Genomic DNA, 23,506 nt, shown 5'->3' on the forward strand with positions numbered 1-23,506 from the left:
CCGACCTGGAAGCTGTGATTGAATGGAGCATTCAGAAGAGCCGTCAGGAAGTGACTTTGAGGGGACAGTGATAGCAGGTCGCCTCCCGTCCGTATCGCATTATTTGACATTTGATATGAAACGCATCTAATGTGGAGATGAATGACGGAACGAGGACAATGCACTGAGCATTTATTCTCCATAGAACACAGTGCGGTATTCACCAGGCAGGCAGGCAGGCAGGCAGCATCACTAGGTAAGCTAATGCACGGCTACATATGTAGCGGCTAAAGCTAGCCGTTTTAATTTGAGCATTTATGTTGTTAATGTGCTATTCATGGTAATAAACTCCCCCACGACTGAGAAGCGTAATAAGCGTTATATGCTCAGGTAGCTCTGCACAGTACACAACATGTTGTTAAGGGAGTTTTGCTAGCCTTCTTTTTCACTGTAGTGTGTGTGTGTGTGTGTGTGTGTGTGTGTGTGGGGGGGGGGGGGGGGCAGGATGTTGTGACATTAACCTACTTCCACATATAGATAGAGCAACATATAGTTTAGCCAATAATAGATCGTCACGTTGGCGAAGATATATGGGGTAGACCAGTGGTTTTCAAGTTCTTCAACCAGTGGTCCTTGAGGTGGTTCTCTCCTATAGTACCACATTAATACAGCATGGATTGTGGACAAAATCTTATCCAAAATAAGTCTGGTCTGAGAGGCTACATCTCATCAAATGGTGGTCCGTGGATCGATTGCCTGGTCCTTGATATGAAAAGGGTTGAACTTGAAAACCCTTGGTGTGGTGTAGACGGGGAAAAAAGCGGTCCAAGAAGTACAGTGTACTGGTTATTGCTTAGTAACAAGTTCCATGATGTGTTTATAATAATAATACACCAGATATGACAGAGAAAAGCTCAATTTGATCTATATTTAGATGAGAGTTAAAAATGAGAGTTAAAAATGTGTGAAACCCTGAGGAATTTCACTATGCAGTGATGGACCAAGCCTTCTGTCTATATAAGCCTATAATTCATAGTGGGTATCCTTTTGCATACTCATGATGAATATTCTGTCCCATTAGGTTGGTTTTAGATTCGCCTGTGGTCGTTAACTTTCTCAACTAATGATAGTGTTGGTGCCTGATGTCACCTGTTCCATCAGCGAACACTAGACTAGGCTATTATTATGGGACTTAGAGAATGGTTGGACTGTTATTGTGGCGCTTATCTCCCCCAACCCCACAGCACTATAAAGTGCTCCTTGATAAGGGAGCTTCCCTTCAGTTTGGTTCCAGAATGGGAATGTGAAGGACTAGACCACTTTACAAGATCTTCCTGGTGGCAAGTATGTTGCTTTGGCTATGTGTATGTTGGCAGTTGGCACTTGGCACTTAAAATCCTCAGTGTTCATTTATCTCTTGACAAGTGTAAAGCATGACCAAAATGGACCATTTGGGTCAAGTTTTACTGAGTTTTAAATATGAGTATGCAACTATTTTCACACTCTGAAACACTATTAGATTTTACTTTGTGTTAATCAATGTAATGTATTTATTTATATTTGTTTGTACCGTTGGATTGCTATTTCTTATTATTGTACTGATACCCTTGGTTCTAAAATACAGTGTTGGGTTACTAAGAATGCTGATATTTTATTTCATTACATTTACTGTCCTGTAAATAAACAAAATAATTAATATTTAAGTAATTTATAACTATCTTATGCCCAGAACAGATACTGAAATACCGTATTATGAATAGCAACTGCAGAATAATAAATGCTTAATGTCATGCAAGTTATTTAAAATAATACATAAATATTTAGTTAAATCCTCATTGGCGGACGGTAGATTAATATACTTCCTCATACCTCAACTACTTTGGTTGACAGACCTTTAGGCGATTAGTTGAGCATGCATTGCTGACACAAAGGTAAACTTGCTTGATGTCTGGTTGACATCTTTTATAATATTACAAATATGTTCTCAATTCCTAGAAGTTTCCATGGCCCTTTATATAGGTCTAAATTAGGTTTTAAGTCATCCACCCCAACAATAATAATAGTTTAAGAGTACAATATGAGTAAACTAGCTGATTTTGTTAGGGTTATTATCATTTCACACAGCGATGGATAAGGTGCTGGGCCTGCCGTCTCCACTGATAAGGTGTCAAATGGTCCTGGAACATTTTCTGCTCAGTCAACTGATAAAGGTGATGATGATCAGGGAAACTTTTGTGTGTGTGTGTGTGTGTGTGTGTGTGTGTGTGTGTGTGTGTGTGTGTGTGTGTGTGTGTGTGTGTGTGTGTGTGTGTGTGTGTGTGTGTGTGTGTGTGTGTGTGTGTGTGTGTGTGTGTGTGTGTGTGTGTGTGTGTGTGTGTGTGTGTGTGCGCCTGCCTGTGTGTGGGCTGAGGGCTCATAAGGTAACTCACTAAAAGTTTTCCTACCTCATGTAATCACTAGTGGTCCTAGCCAAGTGCTCATACAGCAGATATACTGTAGATGCAATGAGCTAGTAGATAAGATCTGCATCATGACTATAAATTAGATGAAAACAGATGAAAAAACACTTCTTTATGCCATATTATGATATCCCAGATGATATCTAGTCTTGTTCACAATAACGATATATAATATATTTCCCAGCTGTAGCCTGTATCACTTATTTTTGTATGCGACTGTAGTTGCCCAGTGATGTTGCTCACAATACAGCATGCAGACTTGAGGTTTTTAGACATTCAACCTTAAGTCACATAGTCCAGCTCTAATGAAAAGCACTGACCAGAAAGAATTAAAAGAGTGATGCAGGGTGTGATCTATATGAGGATGAACGGTGGGGGAGTGAGAGGGTGTGCAGAGATGGGATCGGTCACATTCCTGTGGGATCGGAGACCAGCCGACTGTGTAGAAACATTTTCACATCCCGCTCTTCCCTGCATTTTCTCTGCCTCTTGCAAAGCTCCAACTGAATTATATGACAGAGGACTTTACAGTCATGGGTGAAGGCAGCCTGATGTTTCTTCTACAAGCAAGCTGTTGCCTATAGTACTGTGTTGATGCCTGGTCAGCCTTCCCACGGCCTTATCTCCAAACCACAAGGCCTTCAACTTGTGGTTTACACACAGACAAGTTCAAGGTAGCAGCTTCCACAAACACACACAGAGAGAGTGTGCGGTGACCCTAGGCTGCTCTGATATGAAAATGTCACCAAGCAAATGTTTGCACTGCCTTGATTTGACCGTTGCCACACCAAGAAGTATCTATACAGAGGTAAACGGTAATTTAGTTTGCAACCAAAGGCTTCTGCTCGAGTAGTGATCAGAGCTCTTAGTGCTTGTTTTGCCCTAGTAGCCAAGACCCTGTCAATAATTACTATGCATTCTCCTTCTTGGACAACTATTATATTATGTCTGACTCTGTTTGTTCATTTGCCAACATTATGTTGTACTGCCAATAATGGCAGAACTAGTTGTGTGGATATTTATGCCACAGGCTCTAGCCAGAACCCATCTCATTTAGGATGGGGATTAGATTTACTACCAGGATCTCAAAATGTAACCATGATATGAGGCAGCAACGCTTGTTTACCTTTGTCTAAACTAAAGCACTCTATTTTTTACATTGATGCTACCTAGCCACCTGCCACGCCCAGACATTCCATCGTACACACAGACATACGCACACACGCGACTGCCTTCTCTGTTTCTCTCATTAAACATTGATGATGAGGAAGGTGAGGGCTCATTTTACCTCTGGCCTCTGGGTGTGTAAGGGAGACAGGCAGGGTGTGTCAGCGAACCAACGGAACAGCTCACTGTTGCAGAGAGAGAGGGAAGGACGGAACAGGATAGAGGTGTGTCAGCAGAGCCAGAGACCTGCCTGACCTTGCACAGTGCCGAAGCATTAAGGGCATATCGGGACACAGAGTGCTGTGCAACTCTACGGGGGAACTGGATCAAATGTTAAATCCTGCGGTATGAACTGAGCAAATTCCACCGCTCGCTAAATGGCCTTCGCTGTACAGCGTGGAGCAGGAATCAACATGAAAATGCTCTCACTGCAGCAGCAGTTTGGAAATGAGCGCTGATCTGTGGGTTCTTCTGGCATGTCACTCGAGTCTGTGGTTCGCCAGTGCAGGCTTGGAATGTCAAGAAGGCTGGTTGTCGCCACTGCTCCTTGTATGTTGTCCTTGCGTGTTCCTTTTTTCCTCACTGCTGAGTGGTAGCAATGCTCATCCTTGTGTCTGTTCTGTCTCTCTTCCTCTCTCCTATACAGTTGACTGCACTCTGAGGACCCTGCAGTTCTCTCCCGTCAGTACTCCTGCATATCTGTAACCACTGCCAAGCAACGGGCATCATAGAAGGAACTCTGCATCAGACAGACAGACAGACAAACTGACAGACGAACTGACAGACTCGGAGAGCTCTGCACAAGGACCATCACCAGGGCCTCGCCAGGCAAAGGTGAGTGTCTTATAGGAATGAATGGGGCTCCTTGTCCAAACCAAATGATTCAGTCTAAGGGTTATAGCACCCTTATAGGCTGCATGAACAGAGTAACAGACCCTGTATATACCTGGTCCTGCACTGGGGCTTGAGCAATTGGAGGATTTTCCTCGCCTGTCAGTGTTGTGTGTGTGCATGCTTGTTCTTGAACCCTCTCCCCACTCCTCCAATCCGGGTTACAGCTGGGCTCCTGTTGTGTTGGAAGTGAGCTGCGGTCATGTGTGAACGCGTTGGCAGGGTTATATTTTCCTGACAATTTCCTATCCCCTGTGTGCATTATGCTTCAGATCGGTCACAGAGGGCCATTTGTGTAGCACTTGTTGCTTGCTTGTGTGGCTGCTAGATTCGGTCCAGTATGTAATTAACCCCATCCCCTTCCACTCACTCCTCCCACTCCAAGCACAGACACCAATGCAACAAAGGATTGGACACACACTTGCAGTATAATGTTAAGAGGGGTTGGGTGTCACATTTTAGTTCTAGATTTGTCTTTCCAAATGCCAACTGTTACAACTTGCACTCTGCCATCAATCCCAGGCCACCCATCAACAGCTAGCGGAGGAGCCATGATTTATCGGTTCGGTCATGGCCGTGCGACCGCCACCGCTCTCCTCCAGTGCAAGCTGACCCTCAGCCTGGCTCTCACCGTTCTGCTGTTACTGCATCCCCTGGGCACGGTGCAGGGCCAGGCGGAGGCCCAATCCCCTGCTCAGGTCCTCCAGGACCTGCTGGCCCGCTACGGTGACAACGCCACCATCACAGTGCCCCAGCTCCGCTCCCTGCTGGCCCGTCTCAGCCTGGGCCAAGGCGACACCAGCAGCAATGGGACCACCGCCACCGAGAGACCTCCAGCCACTTGGCCCAAAGCCAACAGCTCCAAGGTGAGAAGACTCCTCTGACCACCTTTATGTTATGTTTATTTTTATTTGTATTGTGCTTTTTTGCCTTTATTGATAGATATACAGTAGCTTGACAGGAAACGGGGAGAGAGATTGGGTTAAGACACACAGCAGTTTGTCGGGATCGGGACTCGAGCCGGCGACACAATGTCATGCTGAATTACCAGCCAAGCTGCCTGGACCGCAAAGCCAGCCCAGGCCACCTTTGTTAGGTTACATGCTTTAGGAAATTAACCTAACTGAAAATGTAATTGAATTAGCCACTGGCCAAATGCTGGTACATTTGAACTTTGACTGATACTGTAAGTAGAGGTGCAATAACATAGTGACATTATTCAGTTGTACTGTTCTGTTAAAAACAGAATAACCCTGGGGCGCCCGCTGGCTTAGTGGTCCAGGCGCATGCCACATATAGGCTCTGGCCTGACAGCGTGTTGCGTGTTCGAGTCCCGTTCATGACGACCTTTGCTGCATGTCTCTTCCCTTCTCTCTCTCCCTCTTTCCTGTCAATCTCCACTTGAAACTATCAATAAAGCCAGAAAAGCCAAAAAAAATAACAGAATCACCCATGTGGGTGCTCTTATCGTCATACATCATCATACATCATCTCATTCCGGCCAATCACAATTTGCGTCCTCACTTTTCTGTCATCACTTTTGTCTTTCACTTTTGAAAGTTGGGCATACTGTAGGAGGGGCTAGCTCCCCTAAAAAAAAGTCAAACAATGTTTGAACGTGTATATATCTGACCATATATACGTAATGCAATATTTGTTTTTACAGAATAGATATGTAAATGTTCAGACACCAGTGTTGTCTTAAAAGTTAGGACAACTCTAAAATCCATGGCAACCCACACATGGGGCCTTGAGGTTTACAGCGTCCTCATTGTCCTTGAAATCTCCCTGTCATGAGAGCAGAAGGGTCTGTCTGGAAGGGCCAGGACTAGGAGCCACCGGTGCCAGACAACAAAAATGTTTCCCAGGCTTACTGCCACATACTATCGACTCGCTTAACTCCCTGATGTGCTTTGAGCGGATTTACTACTATCAGAGACCCAGGCAGGGAACCTAGAAATGCAACAGTACGGTCATGTGTAACAGTATTCCGTTTATTTTCTAGGTATAAGAGATGTGTACGGCTTGAGGCTTCTACACACCTATGGAGGTACTGGGAGATACATGCGTAATCACAACAGCGACATCACCTGTCCGTATGTGTGGTGTGTAGTCTGCGTGAACATGATTATTTGTGAACACCCACTGACCCGACTGTTCTCCCGACATTTAGTCTGTACTCTGTAGTAGTCAAGATGACTGATTTTGGAGAATTTCATTGTAGAAGCCTTTAGGTGCAGTGTTGCCGACTCCCAGTAACCAGTACAAAAGAGGTTTCAGGGCGATGACCGACTTTGTTCTCCTTTCTAATGTAACTCACGTCTCTGACAATGACAGCCACTACATCATCTGGGTATTTTTGAGGCTCCAACACCTGGCTTTGTGTGTGCCCCCGGCTTTGTGCGTGTCCCCCCGTGATGTTCATGTGGAAGCCAAGTCTATGGACTTTTTACTATGACGTAGTGGGTGCCCCCCAAAGGCACCTCTCAGTTCACACAAGTGTGATTTTTAGACACAGAAATTGTAATTGCATTTGCCAAGACCTCTGACATTCGTATACGTTAGCCGCTTAATCATTAAAATATTGTTATTTGTTTCCCTCATTTGTACAAGGCAGGTGTACTGAACAATTTCATTCGATGTTGAATGAGCATGGAAATGGTTGCAATTTTATAATTTATGCACTATAATTTATGTTACTACCAACTCACCTACAGTATTTATTTGTGATATCTGCCTTTCAGCTGGCTTTGAGGGCGAAACTGCAAACGTTCACATTTTTAGATATATAATGGCCCCATTGGTACCTAATTTTGTATCTTGTATTTTTGAGGGGCCTCCTATGCACAGCTTGGTGTGATTGTTCCACGGAATGTGATGATTTGATTGGCTGAGCACGGAATGTGATGATGTATGATGATAAGAGCGCCCCTCACTTGACACGAGTGCGATTTATTTATTTTTAGAGCATAAATAAATCATAGAGCATACCTATTTTGTGAATGTAAAAAAATTGTATAATTATAAAGGGGGATTATTCATTGGCGTTAGCATTAGCGTTTCCATCATAGCAGATCTTCATCAGGTCAGTATATACTGACCAGTATATACTGAACTGACGAAGATCTACTAAGATCGAAACTTTGTCGTTTGTTCAATAAAGTATTTTTCTTTGTGGCTTTCGCCTTTATTTTATATTTTTTATGGAGGGACAGACAGTAGGCTGACAGGAAATGGGGAGAGAGATGGGGGGGAAGACATGCAGTGAAGGCCGTCGGGATCGGGAGTTGAACCCGTGGCACACTGCCAGACTGGATTACCAGTCAAGGTGCCTGGACCGCTGAGCCATGGCCCAGGCCAATAAAGTAATTCTTTACCAAAAGAATGGTGTGCGGGCCCTACCTCCTTCCATTTATTTATTTTTAACCAGAGACTGACTGCAGCGTGTACTCTTCCATCCACAGTGCCTGCCTGCAGACACGCTGGCTGTTTACAGCATCAGTGAGCAGTCGCGTTTGGATGGACGAGGCCTACAGGAGCTGTGCCCCACCATGCTGCAGCAACTGGACGCCAGGGCCTGTGAGGAACAGAAACAGGAGGAGCCCAACTCTGATGCACCTCCCAGGCCCTCGGGTGCTGAAGGTGAGCTTCCAGTCTGGAATCACGGCTTCTCAATCTATTTTTACTACTGTCTACCTCTATTGCTTAATCACAAACATGCTGGGATGCTATTTTATGAAATGATGAAAATTGGAAATGTTTGGTTTTCATTTCATGTTTGCATGTAATTGGCCTTTGAAACTCTGCTTTCACACAGTAAGATCCTTGGTGTTAATATAAGTCTGAGAGTGTAACAATTAGGATTAGGAGTATTTTACTATTCACACACTTAAGTTTTATGACTTCTTATTGCATTCTCTTTTCTGTTAATGAGTAACTGCGTTACATAAAAGCACTAAATTATTGCTCAATGGTCTTAACGTTTTACCTTAAAATGTCTCTTAGAATACCTGATTCATCGAAGACTCTTAAAAGAATGAATCTCAGCTTTAAAGCTTTAGAAGCAAAGTTACAATTGCCTGGTTGGCCGGGGCTCTATGTCATTTCTAGACCTGCCTTTTAAATCAAAACATCTATTAGGACCACAATCTCATTGCGGCCAGCAGAGAGCTCTCAGTCCAGGTAAAGCCAATATATAAAGGAAGGCATATTGCTATCAAACGTCTCCTATTTCCTCTATATCAAGCTGCCCTCTTTAACACTGTATAGTTTGCTGACTGTAAAAACCCCACCGGATGTCCCTGGGAGCTCTTTAAGCCACTCTGGCATCTGCTTCCAATCTGTTGGGCTTGGAGAAGTGGACTGCACCATAGGCCGTTGTATGTCTTCTTTGTGTTTCCCGTCAAGTGGAACCTAAAATGTCCAGAGGAGAGTAGGATATAAAAAGTAATGTAATGAAAGACTTTGGAGAATACGTGCAACGTTCCTCCCTTGAGGGTGCAGTAGGTAGGGCCTTGCCAATCGTGCTCACAATGCGGTTGTTAAGTTGGTGATGCGTCACACATAATGATGCAATTAATCTTGTTGAAGTTATTATTAATAAACAAACCATTAGTGATGGGAGGATATACACATTTTCTTCTTTTCTTTTCTCTTATTGAGATAGTGTAGGAGAAAACTATCGCACACCTAGCAATCAGGCGTATGCACAGGTGCGTAGGCCAGTGGACATCAAAGAAAGCAATAAGATAGAAAAAAACTCCCACGCATTGCTTCAAATAAAATAAATAGGAATTCTTTATTGAGCAACACAATGTTTTGTTTCTGAGACCTTCGTCAAGTTATGAAGGTATCAAGATAACCTGATGAATGTTTCAGGACAGAAACATTGTTTCCCAATAAAGTAATGAATAATAAATAAATTCCTGATTGTTTTTCAATTTCCACCACCTACCTTGTTTCTGTCAAAGTCTGCAGATGGAATATGTTTGTATCGCTACCTAACCCTGATCTCATAATCTCCGTTTATTTCAGCTGGGGAGAATCAGTGGGGGGAATCATCTCGGGACCAAATGGAAACCAGATTTAATTTAACAGTTTATACCTTATTTTGCAGTAAACACTGGCAAAAGAAGCCCTGCAGCATGAGCCACCTCAAGGTCCTGCTTAATGTCTGCAATATTATTTTATTTTCTACCTTCCACAGGTATGAACGCCTCCCAGAGCGATTACCTGTTTAACACATGAGACATTATTGCCCTGTTTAATAATGCTCCATTAGGTCAATGCTCTGCATGTACAGGCCTAGGTTGTGACTTTTCAACGACCTCACCCTTCCCTTCCCTCCCCTCCCCCAGTGTGGGGCTTCTCTATCCTGAGTGTGAGTGTGGTCAGTGTTTTCTCCCTGACCGGAGCCTTCCTGGTTCCCCTCATGAGGGCAGGCTACATGGACCGCGTGCTCACCTATTTCATCGCTCTGTCCATCGGAACCCTCTACTCCACCGCTGTCTTCCAGCTCCTGCCTGAGGTGTGCTATCCAACCTATCTCTCATCCACACACCCATCCATCCCTGACAGCTGATATATCTTTTTCAAATTGTGCATGCACGCACGCACGCACGCACGCACGCACGCAGGCACGCACGCAGGCACGCACGCACGCACGCACGCACGCACGCACGCACGCACGCACGCACGCACGCACGCACGCACGCACACACATGTGCACACACACACACACACACACACACACACACAGAGCAGGCAAGTCCTCCCTTATTTCACACATGCCGTCATATGGCCTTTTCATCAACCAACCTAATCCTGCAAGTGGCTGCCCTGGGGCAATTCCTTTACCTCCCCCTTACTCCTTCCTTCCTCTTCTCCTTGGCTTCCTTTTGTTTTCTTCTCGGGCTCCCTTTTTTCAACGGGCAGGTTGTGTGGCTGTGGTTAATCAATTTCACTGCAATGCTGATCAGAAGAAGAAGAAGACGTGTGTGTGTGTGTGTGTGTGTGTGTGTGTGTGTGTGTGTGTGTGTGTGTGTGTGTGGTGTGTGTGCGTGCGCGGCACGCGCGTGTGCTTCCAAGGCTGTTGTGTCTGACCCATCCCATGGCATTGAGATCTAGGCCAAACATGCTGTGTTGCTAACATTGGAGAGTTGTTGGCCAGCTTGCTGTTCAGTTGTGCTGCGCACGGCACAGTTAAAGCCTCAGTGTCTCACTTTTTTAACCTCTCAGAATTTCATTACACTCTGTGTGCTAAAAACAATGCAGTGTGCAGAATGCCAGAGAAAGCTAGGCTAAGGCGCTGTGTGGTGTGCAGCAGGATTGTAATCTGGCCAAAAGAGCAACAGACTGTGGTGCCCTTAAAAAGTCCTGTTTTGTTTCTAATTGGGAAAGGAACACTAGGTTGCAGGGCTCTCCTTGCTCTTATAAGCTATTTTAGAGCTCATTTGCCCCCTGTGTCTTCAAAGAGCTGTTCGGTGTATAACCTGGGGCTACTGTCAAGAGATAATGGAGTGGTGCAGACACACCTGGACTGACTGAAACAAAGAGTGTGTTTGTGTGCACATGTGGATTTTCACAGTACCGTAATTTCATTGTAGTAATTTACCCTAATCTTGATCAAAGGCCATGTGTATGTCTGTGGAGGGGGTGTAAACCTACACGCCCAACCAACTATTATCTCCACATGCGCGGGAACGGTGGTCTTTCAATGATCTAACAATCGGGTCTTTTGAATGGACAGTGGGACAATTCTCTCACCGGAAGATGGATGCCTCCTTATCTGGCATCTCCATTTTAAGCAGTTGGGTGATCACATTTGATTCTTACTTCCTTTTTTAGGGGAGGTGTGGGGACTACATGGTGTGCTCATGTCTCAAAAGAATTTCATTTTTTTCAGTTTGTGCTTCTTTTTTTGTCTTAAAAATAAATAAATGATCAATTCTAATTATCTCCCCCCTCTCCTCTTTCTCTGCACTCTCCTCCTTTCCCCATGCTTCTCTGTTGTGCTGGTGGTCAGTGTGGGGTTATGGGTTCCTGTGCGTGACGCTCATCTCATTGTGCTCGCTGGTGGGTGCCTGCGTGGTGCCGTTCATGAGGAAAACCTTTTACAAGCGGCTGCTGCTGTACTTCATAGCCCTGGCCATTGGCACGCTGTATTCCAACGCCCTCTTTCAACTCATCCCAGAGGTAGAGTTTTCGCTGGCTTGAGCCCGTTTCAACCGCTCACAGAAAGCTACCACGCTCGTCACTCAGACGAAGGCACATTTAGTATTTAGAAAAGCGCTTTTTAGGTTTTAACAATTTGCTGAGGGACCAAGTATTTCTTAAACTGTAAACTAACTACTAGTGAAACTGTTCTAGCTGCCATCCATAGAATGTGTGTTTTTGTCACATGACGTAGGTGAATTCGACTCTGGATATTTCCAAATTTGCATTTGTCATTAGCACATAGCTATGTTTTACAAACACTCCGAAATGATTCTGTTTTCCTCACGCTGAGGGGTTTTGAGTCATGGGATGTTTTTGTCTCCTTGGGGCCCAAACACTGACGCGCACATCCCAACATGTCCTTCAAATCAGGGAATGCTTTGCAAGGCAAATCAGCACCAGGCTCCCAAACAACTATCTGGTTCTGATTATGTAGTGTCAGCTAAGTCATGGGAAAGCGTGGCAGTCTGAAATTTGGCTTGCATACAATAAGTATTATGTTTGTGCAACAGCACACAACAGAGATGTCTCAATTCACTTTCTCCCAGAGATGAACCATCCATGTACTAACTTGACAAAAACAAAACCAAAGAACGGTAGACTCAGTGAGTTAGAACCTAGTAATTCACCAATCCATAATTACTGACCTGCAGAAACTGCAGAGTCACTAAGCCTTGAGTTGAAGCGTTACTTGGAATAACTCCTCAACTCCATTGTGCCTGTTTAGTCACACATTGACTGTAGGCCCAGGCAGGCTCCCTCCTGATCCTACATAATTTACTGGGTTTCACACCATACTGTTTTTAGACAATGACAGTGTATTATTCTTTCTGTCATCGGAATTGACCATAATCTCACAGCAGCAATTTTGGCTCCATGTCAGCATCTGGGGATGGAGTGGAGAGGCAATGGCATACTGTACATGTAAGAGCAAAATGGCCACTGTGGGAATATGGGCAATTGCATTCAAGCTAATCATGCTGTCGTCCCTGTACACTAGGCCTTTGGTTTTGACCCTATGGTGGACTTCTATGTGAGCAAGTCCACCGTAGTGTTCGGAGGATTCTACCTGTTCTTCTTCACCGAGAAGGTCCTTAAGGTGCTGCTGAATCAGAAAAATAAGGTAAGAACGGATTGTTTTAGAATATATATATATATATATATATATATATATATATATAATTGTGTTAAAATAAAGCCTAGGTAGGTATAGGTATAAGGTTCTACTCTCACATGTTCTTATGGTACAGTAGCTTCAGAAGCCACATCTGATATGTATGGTCTCTCCCAAGGTCTTCATTTTTACTATTTAATCTTAGGCAGGTTTGACCAGTTATCCAGGAGGCTGGCATAACGGCTGCTGATGAGTGATTATGTGTACTGTCTTATTACATGGCTTGGTTGAATGCTTGATTCTGATTGGTCAATCGCTGAATTCAGCGGTGAGTTACAGTATGTGTTGATAATGGCCCAAAGGACACCTCTTACACCATGGTGTAAGAGATATGGTGTTGCACATGCTCAGTTTCCCTCTAGGCCGCACATGAAGCCTGTGAACATAGACATTCCGTGCATAGATGTGCCACGCAATGGTAGGCCTCAGGCCTCATATATATATTTGGACTGCTGGACAGCTGATAGTAGGCTCTCTTCACTCTTACAAAAAATGTAATTCAATTTAATTTCTTTGATGCTGAAGTAGGCCTTCATTTCAAAGTTTTTATATTTAAATGAGATGAAGAAAGTCACCACTCTTACCTCTTACACCATGGTGTAAGAGGTGTCCTTTGGGAAACTGGGCCATTTTCATTTACAGCTAAACATTGCTCTCAAAAATGTTTTTGAAAACATTTGAGTGAGAAATAGACGAAGCAGTACCCTTCAGGGAGTTTAACCACCGAGGCGAAGACGAGGTGGTTAAACTCCCTGAAGGGTACAGAATTATCTCCCGACAATGACCACCTAGCCAGATATTATCCCTTACTTATGGTACAGTAAGTCATTCCCTGAAGAAAGCAACTTGTTGCCGAAACGTTGGGGAAAAAAAGATTTTGATGGCATCGTGACTACGAGCTGTGCGGCCTCTCTCCTTTCTCAGTCATAGTTATCTCCTGCGGTCAGCACCTCCCCACTACTGGTGTGCGCTCCTACCTTCCTGTTTGTACAGTAGCTGCAGAAGCCACAATTGATGGTCTTTATGTCTCTCTCAAGGTCTGCATTTTTACTATTCACCTACCTAAGGCAGGTTTTACCAGTTATGCAGGAGGCTGGCATAACTGATGAGTGATTATGTGGTGTCATAAGTACTTTAGCTTTGTACAACTCACACATTCATAAACGTTATTGACTCACTGTCAAGTGCCTGGAGTCTAGTCTTCACACACGTGTACTTGAATTGCGTAGAGGAGGCAGTTGTAGCTCAAGTTGACACGTGTGTCCTCAGGCTATGACGATCTATAACTTACAAGGCAATGCTAGGGGTGTGGCTGGTCTGCCTGTTGGCTTGGGCAAAAGTGTCAAAGAAAAAGAGAGAGCAATGTCTATCTTACATAATGCACATGATCTTTCCATTTCCACCCTCCTGTTCCTACTGGAGTGGTCCTGGGCAGTGAGCTGTCCTTCAAGGCACACATTGTGCAGCGATCACTTAATTCTGTACTTTTTCACTGTACAACATCCAGAAGATCAGACCCTTCCTGACCAAGGAGTCTGTCCAGACCCTTAACCATGCCTTGGTCTACCGGGATGCTCATTAAATCCCCTTCAACAATGTGGCACACGTGGTCTTAAACCTCCCTAAATGTCTTCCCTTCTGCGTTTCCTTCACTGGCTTCCGGTTTGTTGCTGCTACACACTGATTTAAAACACTGCCGATGACCTACAAGGCGATAAAGGCCGGCGGGCATGGCATCTCCTTAACTTCAGGACATGATCGACACCTACACCCCTTCCTGGTTTCCGCACACTTGGATCACCTGACGCAGGATGTCTATTCCTGTCCTATATGACATCCTGGCCAACGCTCAATGTGGGGTCTGGGGACCCTCAGGAGTCCTTGAGGGGGTTAAAAGGGGTCTCCAGCAAAATGAGGAACAGTTTAAAGTACACATTTGAGCCCTATTTTATTTTTCTGCTTTTAAAACGGTGGTTCGCCAAATACAGTAAATAAATAGATGTGTCCTTGACATGAAAATGTTGAGAAGCACTCACGCCCCATTTTCCACCGCAGTTTCAAAACTCACCTCTTTAGACTCACCCCTGGTACTTCTCATTCCTTGTTCACTATGTCTAGCCTAATTTTGATAGATGTTAATTGTACTATCTAAATGTATGTTGGTTACTTGTCTCTGTTGTTACCCCTAAATTCTGGAACCATCTGCTATACCACATTAAGTCCTGTCCGCCTGTGACAATTTTAAATCAATCAAAAACCCACATTTTCTCTGTTGCTTTTGACTCAGTTTGAGGTTAAACTATGTTGTTGTTTTTTTGTTTTTATAATTCCTTTGTAATTAGTTTGACATTAATTAAGTATCATTTGTTCTATATTTTGTCATCCTCGATCCGGAAAGCATTTTGGCTCAACTGTTGTTTTTAAATGTGCTATATAAATAAATATTTTTATATTGTGAATGGATACAATAACATTATAGTCACAGAGCTATCTATTCATTCATAGAATCAGTAGCTTTGAGCACAAGAAAGTGGTGAATCTGGGGCAGTAGCTCCCCCTAGTGAGCTCTCACCTCAGAGCCATATGGTGCAACCAGCTCCACGTTGACACCTATAGTATGTCACCTGTTGATCCCATTATAGAACCTCTTTGACCTACTTACTGTAGGCACCAACATACTACTTTAGCTTCTCTCATTACCTTAACCATCCAGAAACTATTAATGACCAAATGCCAATGGTCACTCAATTTAAACTTGATTTCAAAATAACAATATTGAATTGTGAGTAACAGATTTGGCTCAGGTTCATAAGTGAATGGTACAGTTATTATTATTATTATTATTATTATTATTATTATTATTATTGTTATTGTTATTGTTATTGTTATTGTTATTGTTATTGTTATTATTATTACAATTATTACAATTATATTATGATCATCATGACTAATGTTCATGTGTCATTCTCTCTGTTTTATCTCTACCAGGGCCACGGCCACAGCCACTACACCAGTGCGGAGCGCTATTCGACAGCCAACGGCGACGCGGAGGAAGCGGTGAGCGAGAAACCTAAGCACAACGGGGAGGCCGGTGGCCTGGTCCTGGCCAAGGCGGGAGACGCAGGAGAGGGCGAGCTCATGCTCAACCCCGCACAGACGCCACAGGTATAGGAATCACACAGGATTTCAACATGTGGGTATACAGTATACATTATAAATGTATGTTTGTATACATGTATTCACAGTGGGAAGTGTGTTACTAGTTGAACAGGAACAAGCTGGTGCTGTACTTTCTGTGTGGCAATACGTACAGCTGGACATGCACCAACGGCATCAATAGCCACATCCTTGGTACAGCTGGACGTGCACCAACGGCATCAATAGCCACATCCTTGGTACAGCTGGACGTGCACCAACGGCATCAATAGCCACATCCTTGGGGCATCTAAATGGTGCAGGTTCCTGTCCACCACGTGGGGAACTTGGGGTTTGATACCCTTTATGCTGCATCCGGCTTGACCGGTTCTGTCTAACAAACACAATTGCCTGTGTTTGTGGGTGGGAAGCCTGTTACAGAGGGTGATATACAGTAGGATGTCACTGCACTAGCAAGTCCTACAGGGTGGACGGTATGCCTGTTAACCCAATTTGTGCCCAAGATGTCTCCAGACGTCTTTAGAATTATCGCATGGTGTGCCCAAGACGTCTGTACACGCCTTAAAAAAAACCATTTAGCAGACGTTCTTAATCCAGAGCAATTTACAGTAAGCAAGAACAAAACATGGGAATACATCAAATACATAAAAAATAGTCATCAAGAATCATACGTAAGCTAAGAACCTAACAGTGGAATATCTATATAATGAAACTATGCATATTCACTCTAGAGTGCTATGTCTACATAAATTGCTATCTAAGTTACATAAATTGAGCCTTTGCATACGCCTGTAATGTCGTCGAGGCTAGGGCAAGTGCCCCCGGAGTCCGGACCCCAAATTAGCCATCCTAGGGGAAATAATTCTCATAGTGATTTTTTTTGTATGAACCGAAGCATTTTTCTTCAAACTGATGATTCTCTCTTATTATTGACCCTCTCTTTTTTTTTTAACAGTGGGCATAGCTCAGACTATATGTTCTCCATTAGTGGCATTGACAACATAGTGACTATAGATTACACAAGGTATACTGTACTTCTGTTTTCAGATGTTACACAAAGGCTTCCTCTGTAACCTAAATATGTAATACTAAATAGTATGATTACATACATAGATGCTAAGGAAGTTATGGAATTCAATAAACAAAATATAGCCTAATGTAAGTGTGTAAGTAATGAATTCTAAAAAAGGCCTTCTAAATCCTAACAGTTCTCTGAAAAAGATATTGGATGTTGCTATATATAGATAAAGTCTAAAATGACACTGATGCTTTCCCGGATTACATACATGACTATCGCCTTTGCAGCAGGTGCTTTTTTGACCAGCAGTTTTTTACATGCAAAGCATCTCTATGGCTGGAAAAATCGCTAACTCATTCATTCATTCATGAATTAATGATATTTTTTTGGCTTTTTCTGCCTTTATTGATAGGTTGAAAGTAATCTGACAGGAAATAGGGAGAGAGATGGGGTGGGAAGACACACGGCAAAGGCCGTCGAGATCGGGAGTCGAACCCACGGCACGCCGTCAGGCTGGCTCAGCAGCCAAGGTGCCCAGACGGTTGAACTAACCGTCTGGGCCCATTCATTCATTCTTGATAGAGTAAATTGTAAGAATCGATTATCCAGCAGGTTCTAGCCCCAATTCATGTAAGCCAGGACACCAAATTTGGGATTTGTGGAAAGGTACAGTATGCCCTAGTGGCCCTAGTGAATTAAAAATCACTTTCCTCTTGTGAGGAAACATATTTTCTAACTCTAGAGATGTATACCTGGCCAAAGATCGTGGATTCTTTCTCATAATTATGGGTTCAAGACAAGTGGACCCGTGAAGACCTCTAACCCACTTGAAAAATAAACATGAGTATTTAGCTGTTACTTACAAAACATGTCAAAAACGGTCCATGCATTGTTTAGTAGAGTCCGTAGAAATGAAATGAAATGAAATCTATATTTACCCAGGGTATCTGGGCTAAGCTCAAGAACTTGTTTCCAGCCAGGCCCTGCTCATAGAACACATTTCATCGTAGTGGTTGATGCCTTGTTCAAGGGCATTTCAGCGGTGGTAATTTTAACGTGTCGGACGGCTGATTCGAACTGGGAACCTTCCGGTATCTAGACCGCGCCGCTATCCGTTCGGCCACCGCTGCTAGAGGAGAAACGATTAATCAATTAACGGGTCGACAGAAACTTGCCGATCGGAAATGTGTAAATAACAAAATATTTCTCATATGTGCTATTTAAATCATCACCAAAATATGGTCTCTGTTCCGCATTATAAAACAAAAGTGTTATCATATCGTCACAGATTCGTATTCTTAAACATAATCTGCTTTGACTCTCAATTTATACTCTTTTCAGGAGTCCCAGAGCACGGAGGGGACACGCCGGTCCGGCGGTGGCTGCTACTGGCTGAAGGGTATTGCCTACTCTGACATCGGCACGCTGGCCTGGATGATCACGCTGAGTGATGGCCTGCACAACTTCATCGATGGCCTGGCCATCGGCGCCTCCTTCACCGCGTCCGTCTTCCAGGGAGTCAGCACTTCTGTCGCCATCCTGTGCGAGGAGTTCCCCCACGAGCTGGGTGAGTCCAGCGAGAGGACCCCATTATTAGTATATAGTTTTCAGCCATGACCAGCATTCTCTAAATCCAGTTGCTCTTGTTCAGTCTATTAGTTAGTAATAGTATTCATATTATTTCCTGCTACTGGCCATACTTGGCTAGTACATTTAGTTTTTATCCTGCAGTTACAGGGTTGTCTTCATTTGTCTTTTTACAACAAAAAAAAAGAAACTCTTCAATACTGTCTCTCTACCTCCATCCTTTCCTCTCAACAGGTGATTTTGTTATCTTGCTGAATGCTGGCATGAGCATCCAGCAGGCTCTGTTCTTCAACTTCCTTTCTGCCTGCTGCTGCTACCTGGGCATGGGCTTTGGCATCCTGGCCGGCAACAGCTTCTCGCCCAACTGGATCTTCGCCTTGGCAGGGGGCATGTTCCTCTACATTGCATTGGCAGACATGGTTAGTGGCAGAAAGCTTGTGGACGGGGAACATTACGGAGGTGTATAAACTTATAAATAGTGGTGGAAAGTACATTTACTTAAGTACAATTTTGAGGTATTTATACTTTACTTGAGTATTTTCATTTGCCAGTACTTTTACTTCTACTCCACTACATCTCAGAATACTCAGATCCAAATAGTGTACTTTTACTCCACTACATTAATTTGAAAACTTTAGTTACTTGATGCATTGTGATATTGTAGATCTGCTATTTTCAAAAGAATTGTATATGTGACATGGCATTCTGCATAATGAGTACTTTCTACTTTTGTTACTTTAAGTACATTTTGATATCAATACTTTTGTACTTTTACTCAAGTACATTTTGAATTCCGGACTTTTACTTGTAACAGAGTATTTCTGCATTGCAGTATTGATACTTTTACTTAAGTAAAATATTTGACTACAAATATGTGACTCCATCACTGGCACGAGATGTGTGTGTTAATCTCTTTACATGATGATCTATAATGAAACACCATTACTCCTCCTTCCTTCTTTCCTTTATCTCTCCTCCAGTTCCCAGAGATGAATGCGGTCAGCCGGGAGGAAGAGGAGGCGGGTGGCTGGCGATTCCTCGTGACATTCGCTATCCAAAACGCTGGCCTCCTGACAGGCTTTGCTATCATGCTCATTCTCACCACCTACTCTGGACAGATACAGATGGGCCGCTAGCAGACCAAAACAGATTTAGATCTGTGTGAACAGGAACTGACCTCAGACGGTTTGTGCAGGTGCAAACTGGTCCTAAATGGGAACAAGTTGGGATGAAAGGTAATCCCCCCCTGCCTCCATTTCCTCTCCCTCTCAGTTCCTCAACTCCCAATTACCAGGACCTGGTCTCTAGTGCGGCAGGCACGCACATCTATAGGACTATTAGAAATCCTGTTAATTTGCAGTTCCCATATGCAGTAGGTTATTGCTGGAAGATGTTCCAGATGTTCATCCTTTGGACTCTTATTGGCCTTCTCATGACTGACCTCCCTCCATCCACCTCTCCCTCTGCGTCTGTGTAGACACCCATAAATAACTTCAGTGCTCAGAAGGACCCGGAGAGATGAGTCTAGTACAGTACATGAGAAGCACTGTATGAACTAATTTGTTGACTGCGAACTGACGTGCAATATTTGCCTGGTTGCTCAAACTGGCCTCTCTACCCAGACTACTGATCAGCCACTCTGGTCTGTTTCCTCTCTCTTTTTTTCCTCCTGTCATTGGATGCGGGCAAGTCTCAAACAGGTCCTATTTACAGTTATACATTATAATTATGAATAAATCCTCCTTGCCCATACACCTACCCCAGGAAGTGGGATAAGCACAATCAGGTAAATGTAATTGCATTGTAGACACCTTTAAACTTATTGCCACCTCCCTTTCCAATTTCATTCCATACCAAAAATAGCTCCGGTGTCTCCAATGAATTGTGATCAAGCGTCAACAACTTCTTGTTGTTTTTTTGTTCCCCCCCCCTCCCCCCTTGAAACTAAACATGAAAAATGGCGTTACTTTTTAGAAGACCAAATACAGGGTGGCCATTGAGAATGGTGAAGGGCTACATTGTGACGTAGACAGTCTGGAATGTGCTTAGAATGGCAGTAAAGCCTGGTTCAGTTCTGCTAAATGAGAGCGTCTGTTACGGGGTAGCTTAATCCAATTGTTTTTCCCTCTGAGGTTATTTTTCACTGATCAATTTCCAATACTTGGCCACCTGTGCATGCTCCTCTTGAATAAATGCAGCATCACTGAGTACCACAGACGAAAAACAGTCTAAGTCCAAATTTCATTCTGACCCCTCCACGAAAAGGCCTCGTTGTCCTGAACCCTTATCTATCATTTATACATTATGGATCAATAGTGTGGACTTAGACTGTTATTCGTCTGTGGCATTCGTCATACTTTTTTATTCCATATGATCACACCAAGACCTATCGCTACAGACATGGCTGCTTCAAAAATGCCATGGAAAAGCTTGTCAGGCAAAACAGTATGGTGCTCTTATGGAGCGGGGGGAAACTTGAATTAAGCAGACGTCGAGCTCTTGCCATTGATTAGTATTTAAATAATGGGGTGACCTTGAATTATACAGTTAATTGCCATTAAATACCGGTACTTTAAAATGCAACCTTTCATTGGTGGTCACCATTGCTCCATTACTGTTCCTAAACTATGAGCATCAAAACAGGAAGATAGTGCTGATGAATTTGTAAAGCTCACCTCTTGCTTTATTTTATTGTCTGCTTGGACGAGTGGTGAAACTCTATGCCTTGCACTGGAGAATATTTCAATGTTTCTAAAAACTGCTACAAAAATGCAATTCATGGTGCAAGTGTGCCAGGCATGCCATAGGTCATAGGAGAACAATTATGCTATCGATGGGTTTCTAATGATGTGTCTCAGTGTGATCACCCACTTAGGCTCTAGAAATGCAATTTTCCATGGCTCAGGCATTACAATTTTAATTCCATATTCTAGTTTTTAAATCCCCTGTATTACCGTATGTTAAAGACTGTTTAGAGGTTTAAACATACTACAGTATATGCTGAATCGTAAGTACACGCTGTGTGCTTGTTTGCATCCTTGTCTGTCTCACAGTTACATTTTATTTGATAGGAATCACCTTTTCTGTTGCTAGCCATATCTCGTGGCTCATTATCTCCAAGTACAACCAAGCTGTTTACTATCTGTACTGTTAATATTTGATTGAACCATTAAGTAAAGAGGATGCAGTGAGGTTCATTATCCTCAATGGACCATGTGGTATTATGAGATACAAGTACATTACACTGTCTATAGAACCAGAACACCATAATGGTGTTTCAACTCCTAATAAGCAACCAGAACACACCATAATGGTGTTTTAACTCATAATAAGCATAAGGATCGCAGGTGTCTCTAGTGATGCACATTGTCAGTCAAACGGTCACCCAGAGGAGGTGATGTCTGTACCGTTTTCCTTCATATGCTACATGGAGTTAAAAGCCTTTGAGACATACCTGGACTGTCATTGATGCAATGTGAAGGTGGTCACTTATCAAACGCTGTGCATACTTTTATTAGATTAAATGTTAGTAATTTAAAAAAGCAGTACAAAATAGAAATGTACAGTGATCTAAACTTAGGCCTGTTTTATAATTACACCACCATTTATTAGCATACAATTTCAAAGTTATTCCCAGGTGGAGAGTGTAAACCAAGATATAAAGTGATGTAGCATAATTTTATATCTTGGAAGCTGTTATAATCTCTGGGTGATACACATTCTTTTTAAGACATGGGATATGTCATGTCTTTGTTTTATATAAACCTGTAAGCTCATAAGATTAATTTCTTTATCTCAAGCCATGGCGCCAGAAAGATGATTGTTTATTTGTTTTTGGTTTGTCATGCAGATATAATATAAACTGCTTCTGTCAAAGTAGTGGAGCAGTTGGACAATTCATAATACACATGCTGTAAGCTCTCATTGTAAAAGAAAATGAACAAAAAAATACCTGGTGGCTCAGCCAGTTAAGCTTGAGTTTTACTTGTACTTACTTAGTTGTGAGCAGGTGTAGCTGATTGAAAATGTACATCACAACTTGTAGATCTGACATTTTCAGTGTGTGACATCCATGCACAACTAAGTACGATATATCAGTCACATACTGTACTCTTGTGAGTTGCAAGGACCTGGGTTCCAATCTGACTTCCAGCATCTTGTCTCATGTGTCACCCCTCTCGCTGCCCTTGTTTCCTGTCTCTAGTCTACAGAACTCTCCTATCTAATGAAGCAATATAAATGCCACACACAAAACTAAAGATACAGCACTTGACGCACATATTGTCCAGTTAAAGCTAATACTCCTATCTAGATTCCTCAACGGCTGTTTTGGTTGTTCTGATGCAAAGCAATGACCAATGTTGGATATTTTAAAGACATTATTTATTTATCCTTTTTCAGAAGTGCACAGCGGTATCTTGAAAAGTATTGTATCTAATGTAATTTATGGGAAACCTCCTTGGCCTTCTCCGTGTGTTGAGGGAATGTCTTTTTTGTATAAACATCCTTTTTCAACACCAAATGCTTTAAGTATCATTATTCTACAATACAGTGTGTTGTGTTGGCAAGTCCTTTGAAAAAATGTTAAAATCTCTATATTCTGTAATCATTGCTGTATAGCAGGGGTGGCCACACGTTTATGACGTGAGATCTACTTTCAAAATGACCAGCTCAACAAGATCTACCCACTGAAAAAATAAGTGTACCATTGCTGAAAATAGTTTAAATATATAATGTACCTGGGGGGGCTTTGGAATAGGGAGGGAATAGGGAGGGAATTATGACAGGCAGTTTCTGCTGTCAAAATATGTCCCCCCGTATTTAACTTAAACGCCCAATGCATTCTCAATGGCAATAGCA

General features: G+C 43.0%; 1 protein-coding gene across 3 annotated transcripts; it reads left to right on the forward strand.

The window, feature by feature from the left end:
• Positions 1 to 23,162, forward strand: slc39a14 (solute carrier family 39 member 14). 3 transcript variants are annotated; one of them, XM_079515456.1, is made up of 10 exons: positions 1 to 235; positions 4,252 to 4,439; positions 5,019 to 5,362; positions 7,961 to 8,138; positions 9,854 to 10,023; positions 12,712 to 12,834; positions 15,874 to 16,050; positions 18,401 to 18,626; positions 18,881 to 19,065; positions 19,627 to 23,162. In XM_079515456.1, the coding sequence occupies exons 3-10, from the start codon at positions 5,048 to 5,050 to the stop codon at positions 19,780 to 19,782; spliced, it is 1,530 nt and encodes a 509-aa protein (XP_079371582.1). In that variant the 5' UTR covers positions 1 to 235; positions 4,252 to 4,439; positions 5,019 to 5,047; the 3' UTR covers positions 19,783 to 23,162. The 3 variants fall into 3 exon arrangements, with proteins under 3 accessions (XP_079371582.1, XP_079371580.1, XP_079371581.1); XM_079515454.1 differs by lacking the exon at positions 9,854 to 10,023 and adding an exon at positions 11,521 to 11,690; XM_079515455.1 differs by lacking the exons at positions 1 to 235; positions 9,854 to 10,023 and adding exons at positions 1,284 to 1,323; positions 11,521 to 11,690.
• Positions 23,163 to 23,506: the final 344 nt, after the last annotated feature.

The sequence above is a fragment of the Electrona antarctica genome (assembly GCF_951216825.1).
Source record: "Electrona antarctica genome assembly, chromosome: 12".
Classification (NCBI taxonomy): Eukaryota; Metazoa; Chordata; class Actinopteri; order Myctophiformes; family Myctophidae; genus Electrona; species Electrona antarctica.

What these genes read in the sequence shown, in the direction of transcription:
- slc39a14 (XM_079515456.1), top strand. Translation starts at nt 5,048, where the DNA reads ATGATTTATCGGTTCGGTCATGGCCGTGCGACCGCCACCGCTCTCCTC. An exon ending in TGCTGAATCAGAAAAATAAG is followed by an intron (nt 12,835 to 15,873) that starts GTAAGAACGGAT and finishes TATCTCTACCAG; the next exon opens with GGCCACGGCCACAGCCACTA. An exon ending in ACATTGCATTGGCAGACATG is followed by an intron (nt 19,066 to 19,626) that starts GTTAGTGGCAGA and finishes TCTCTCCTCCAG; the next exon opens with TTCCCAGAGATGAATGCGGT.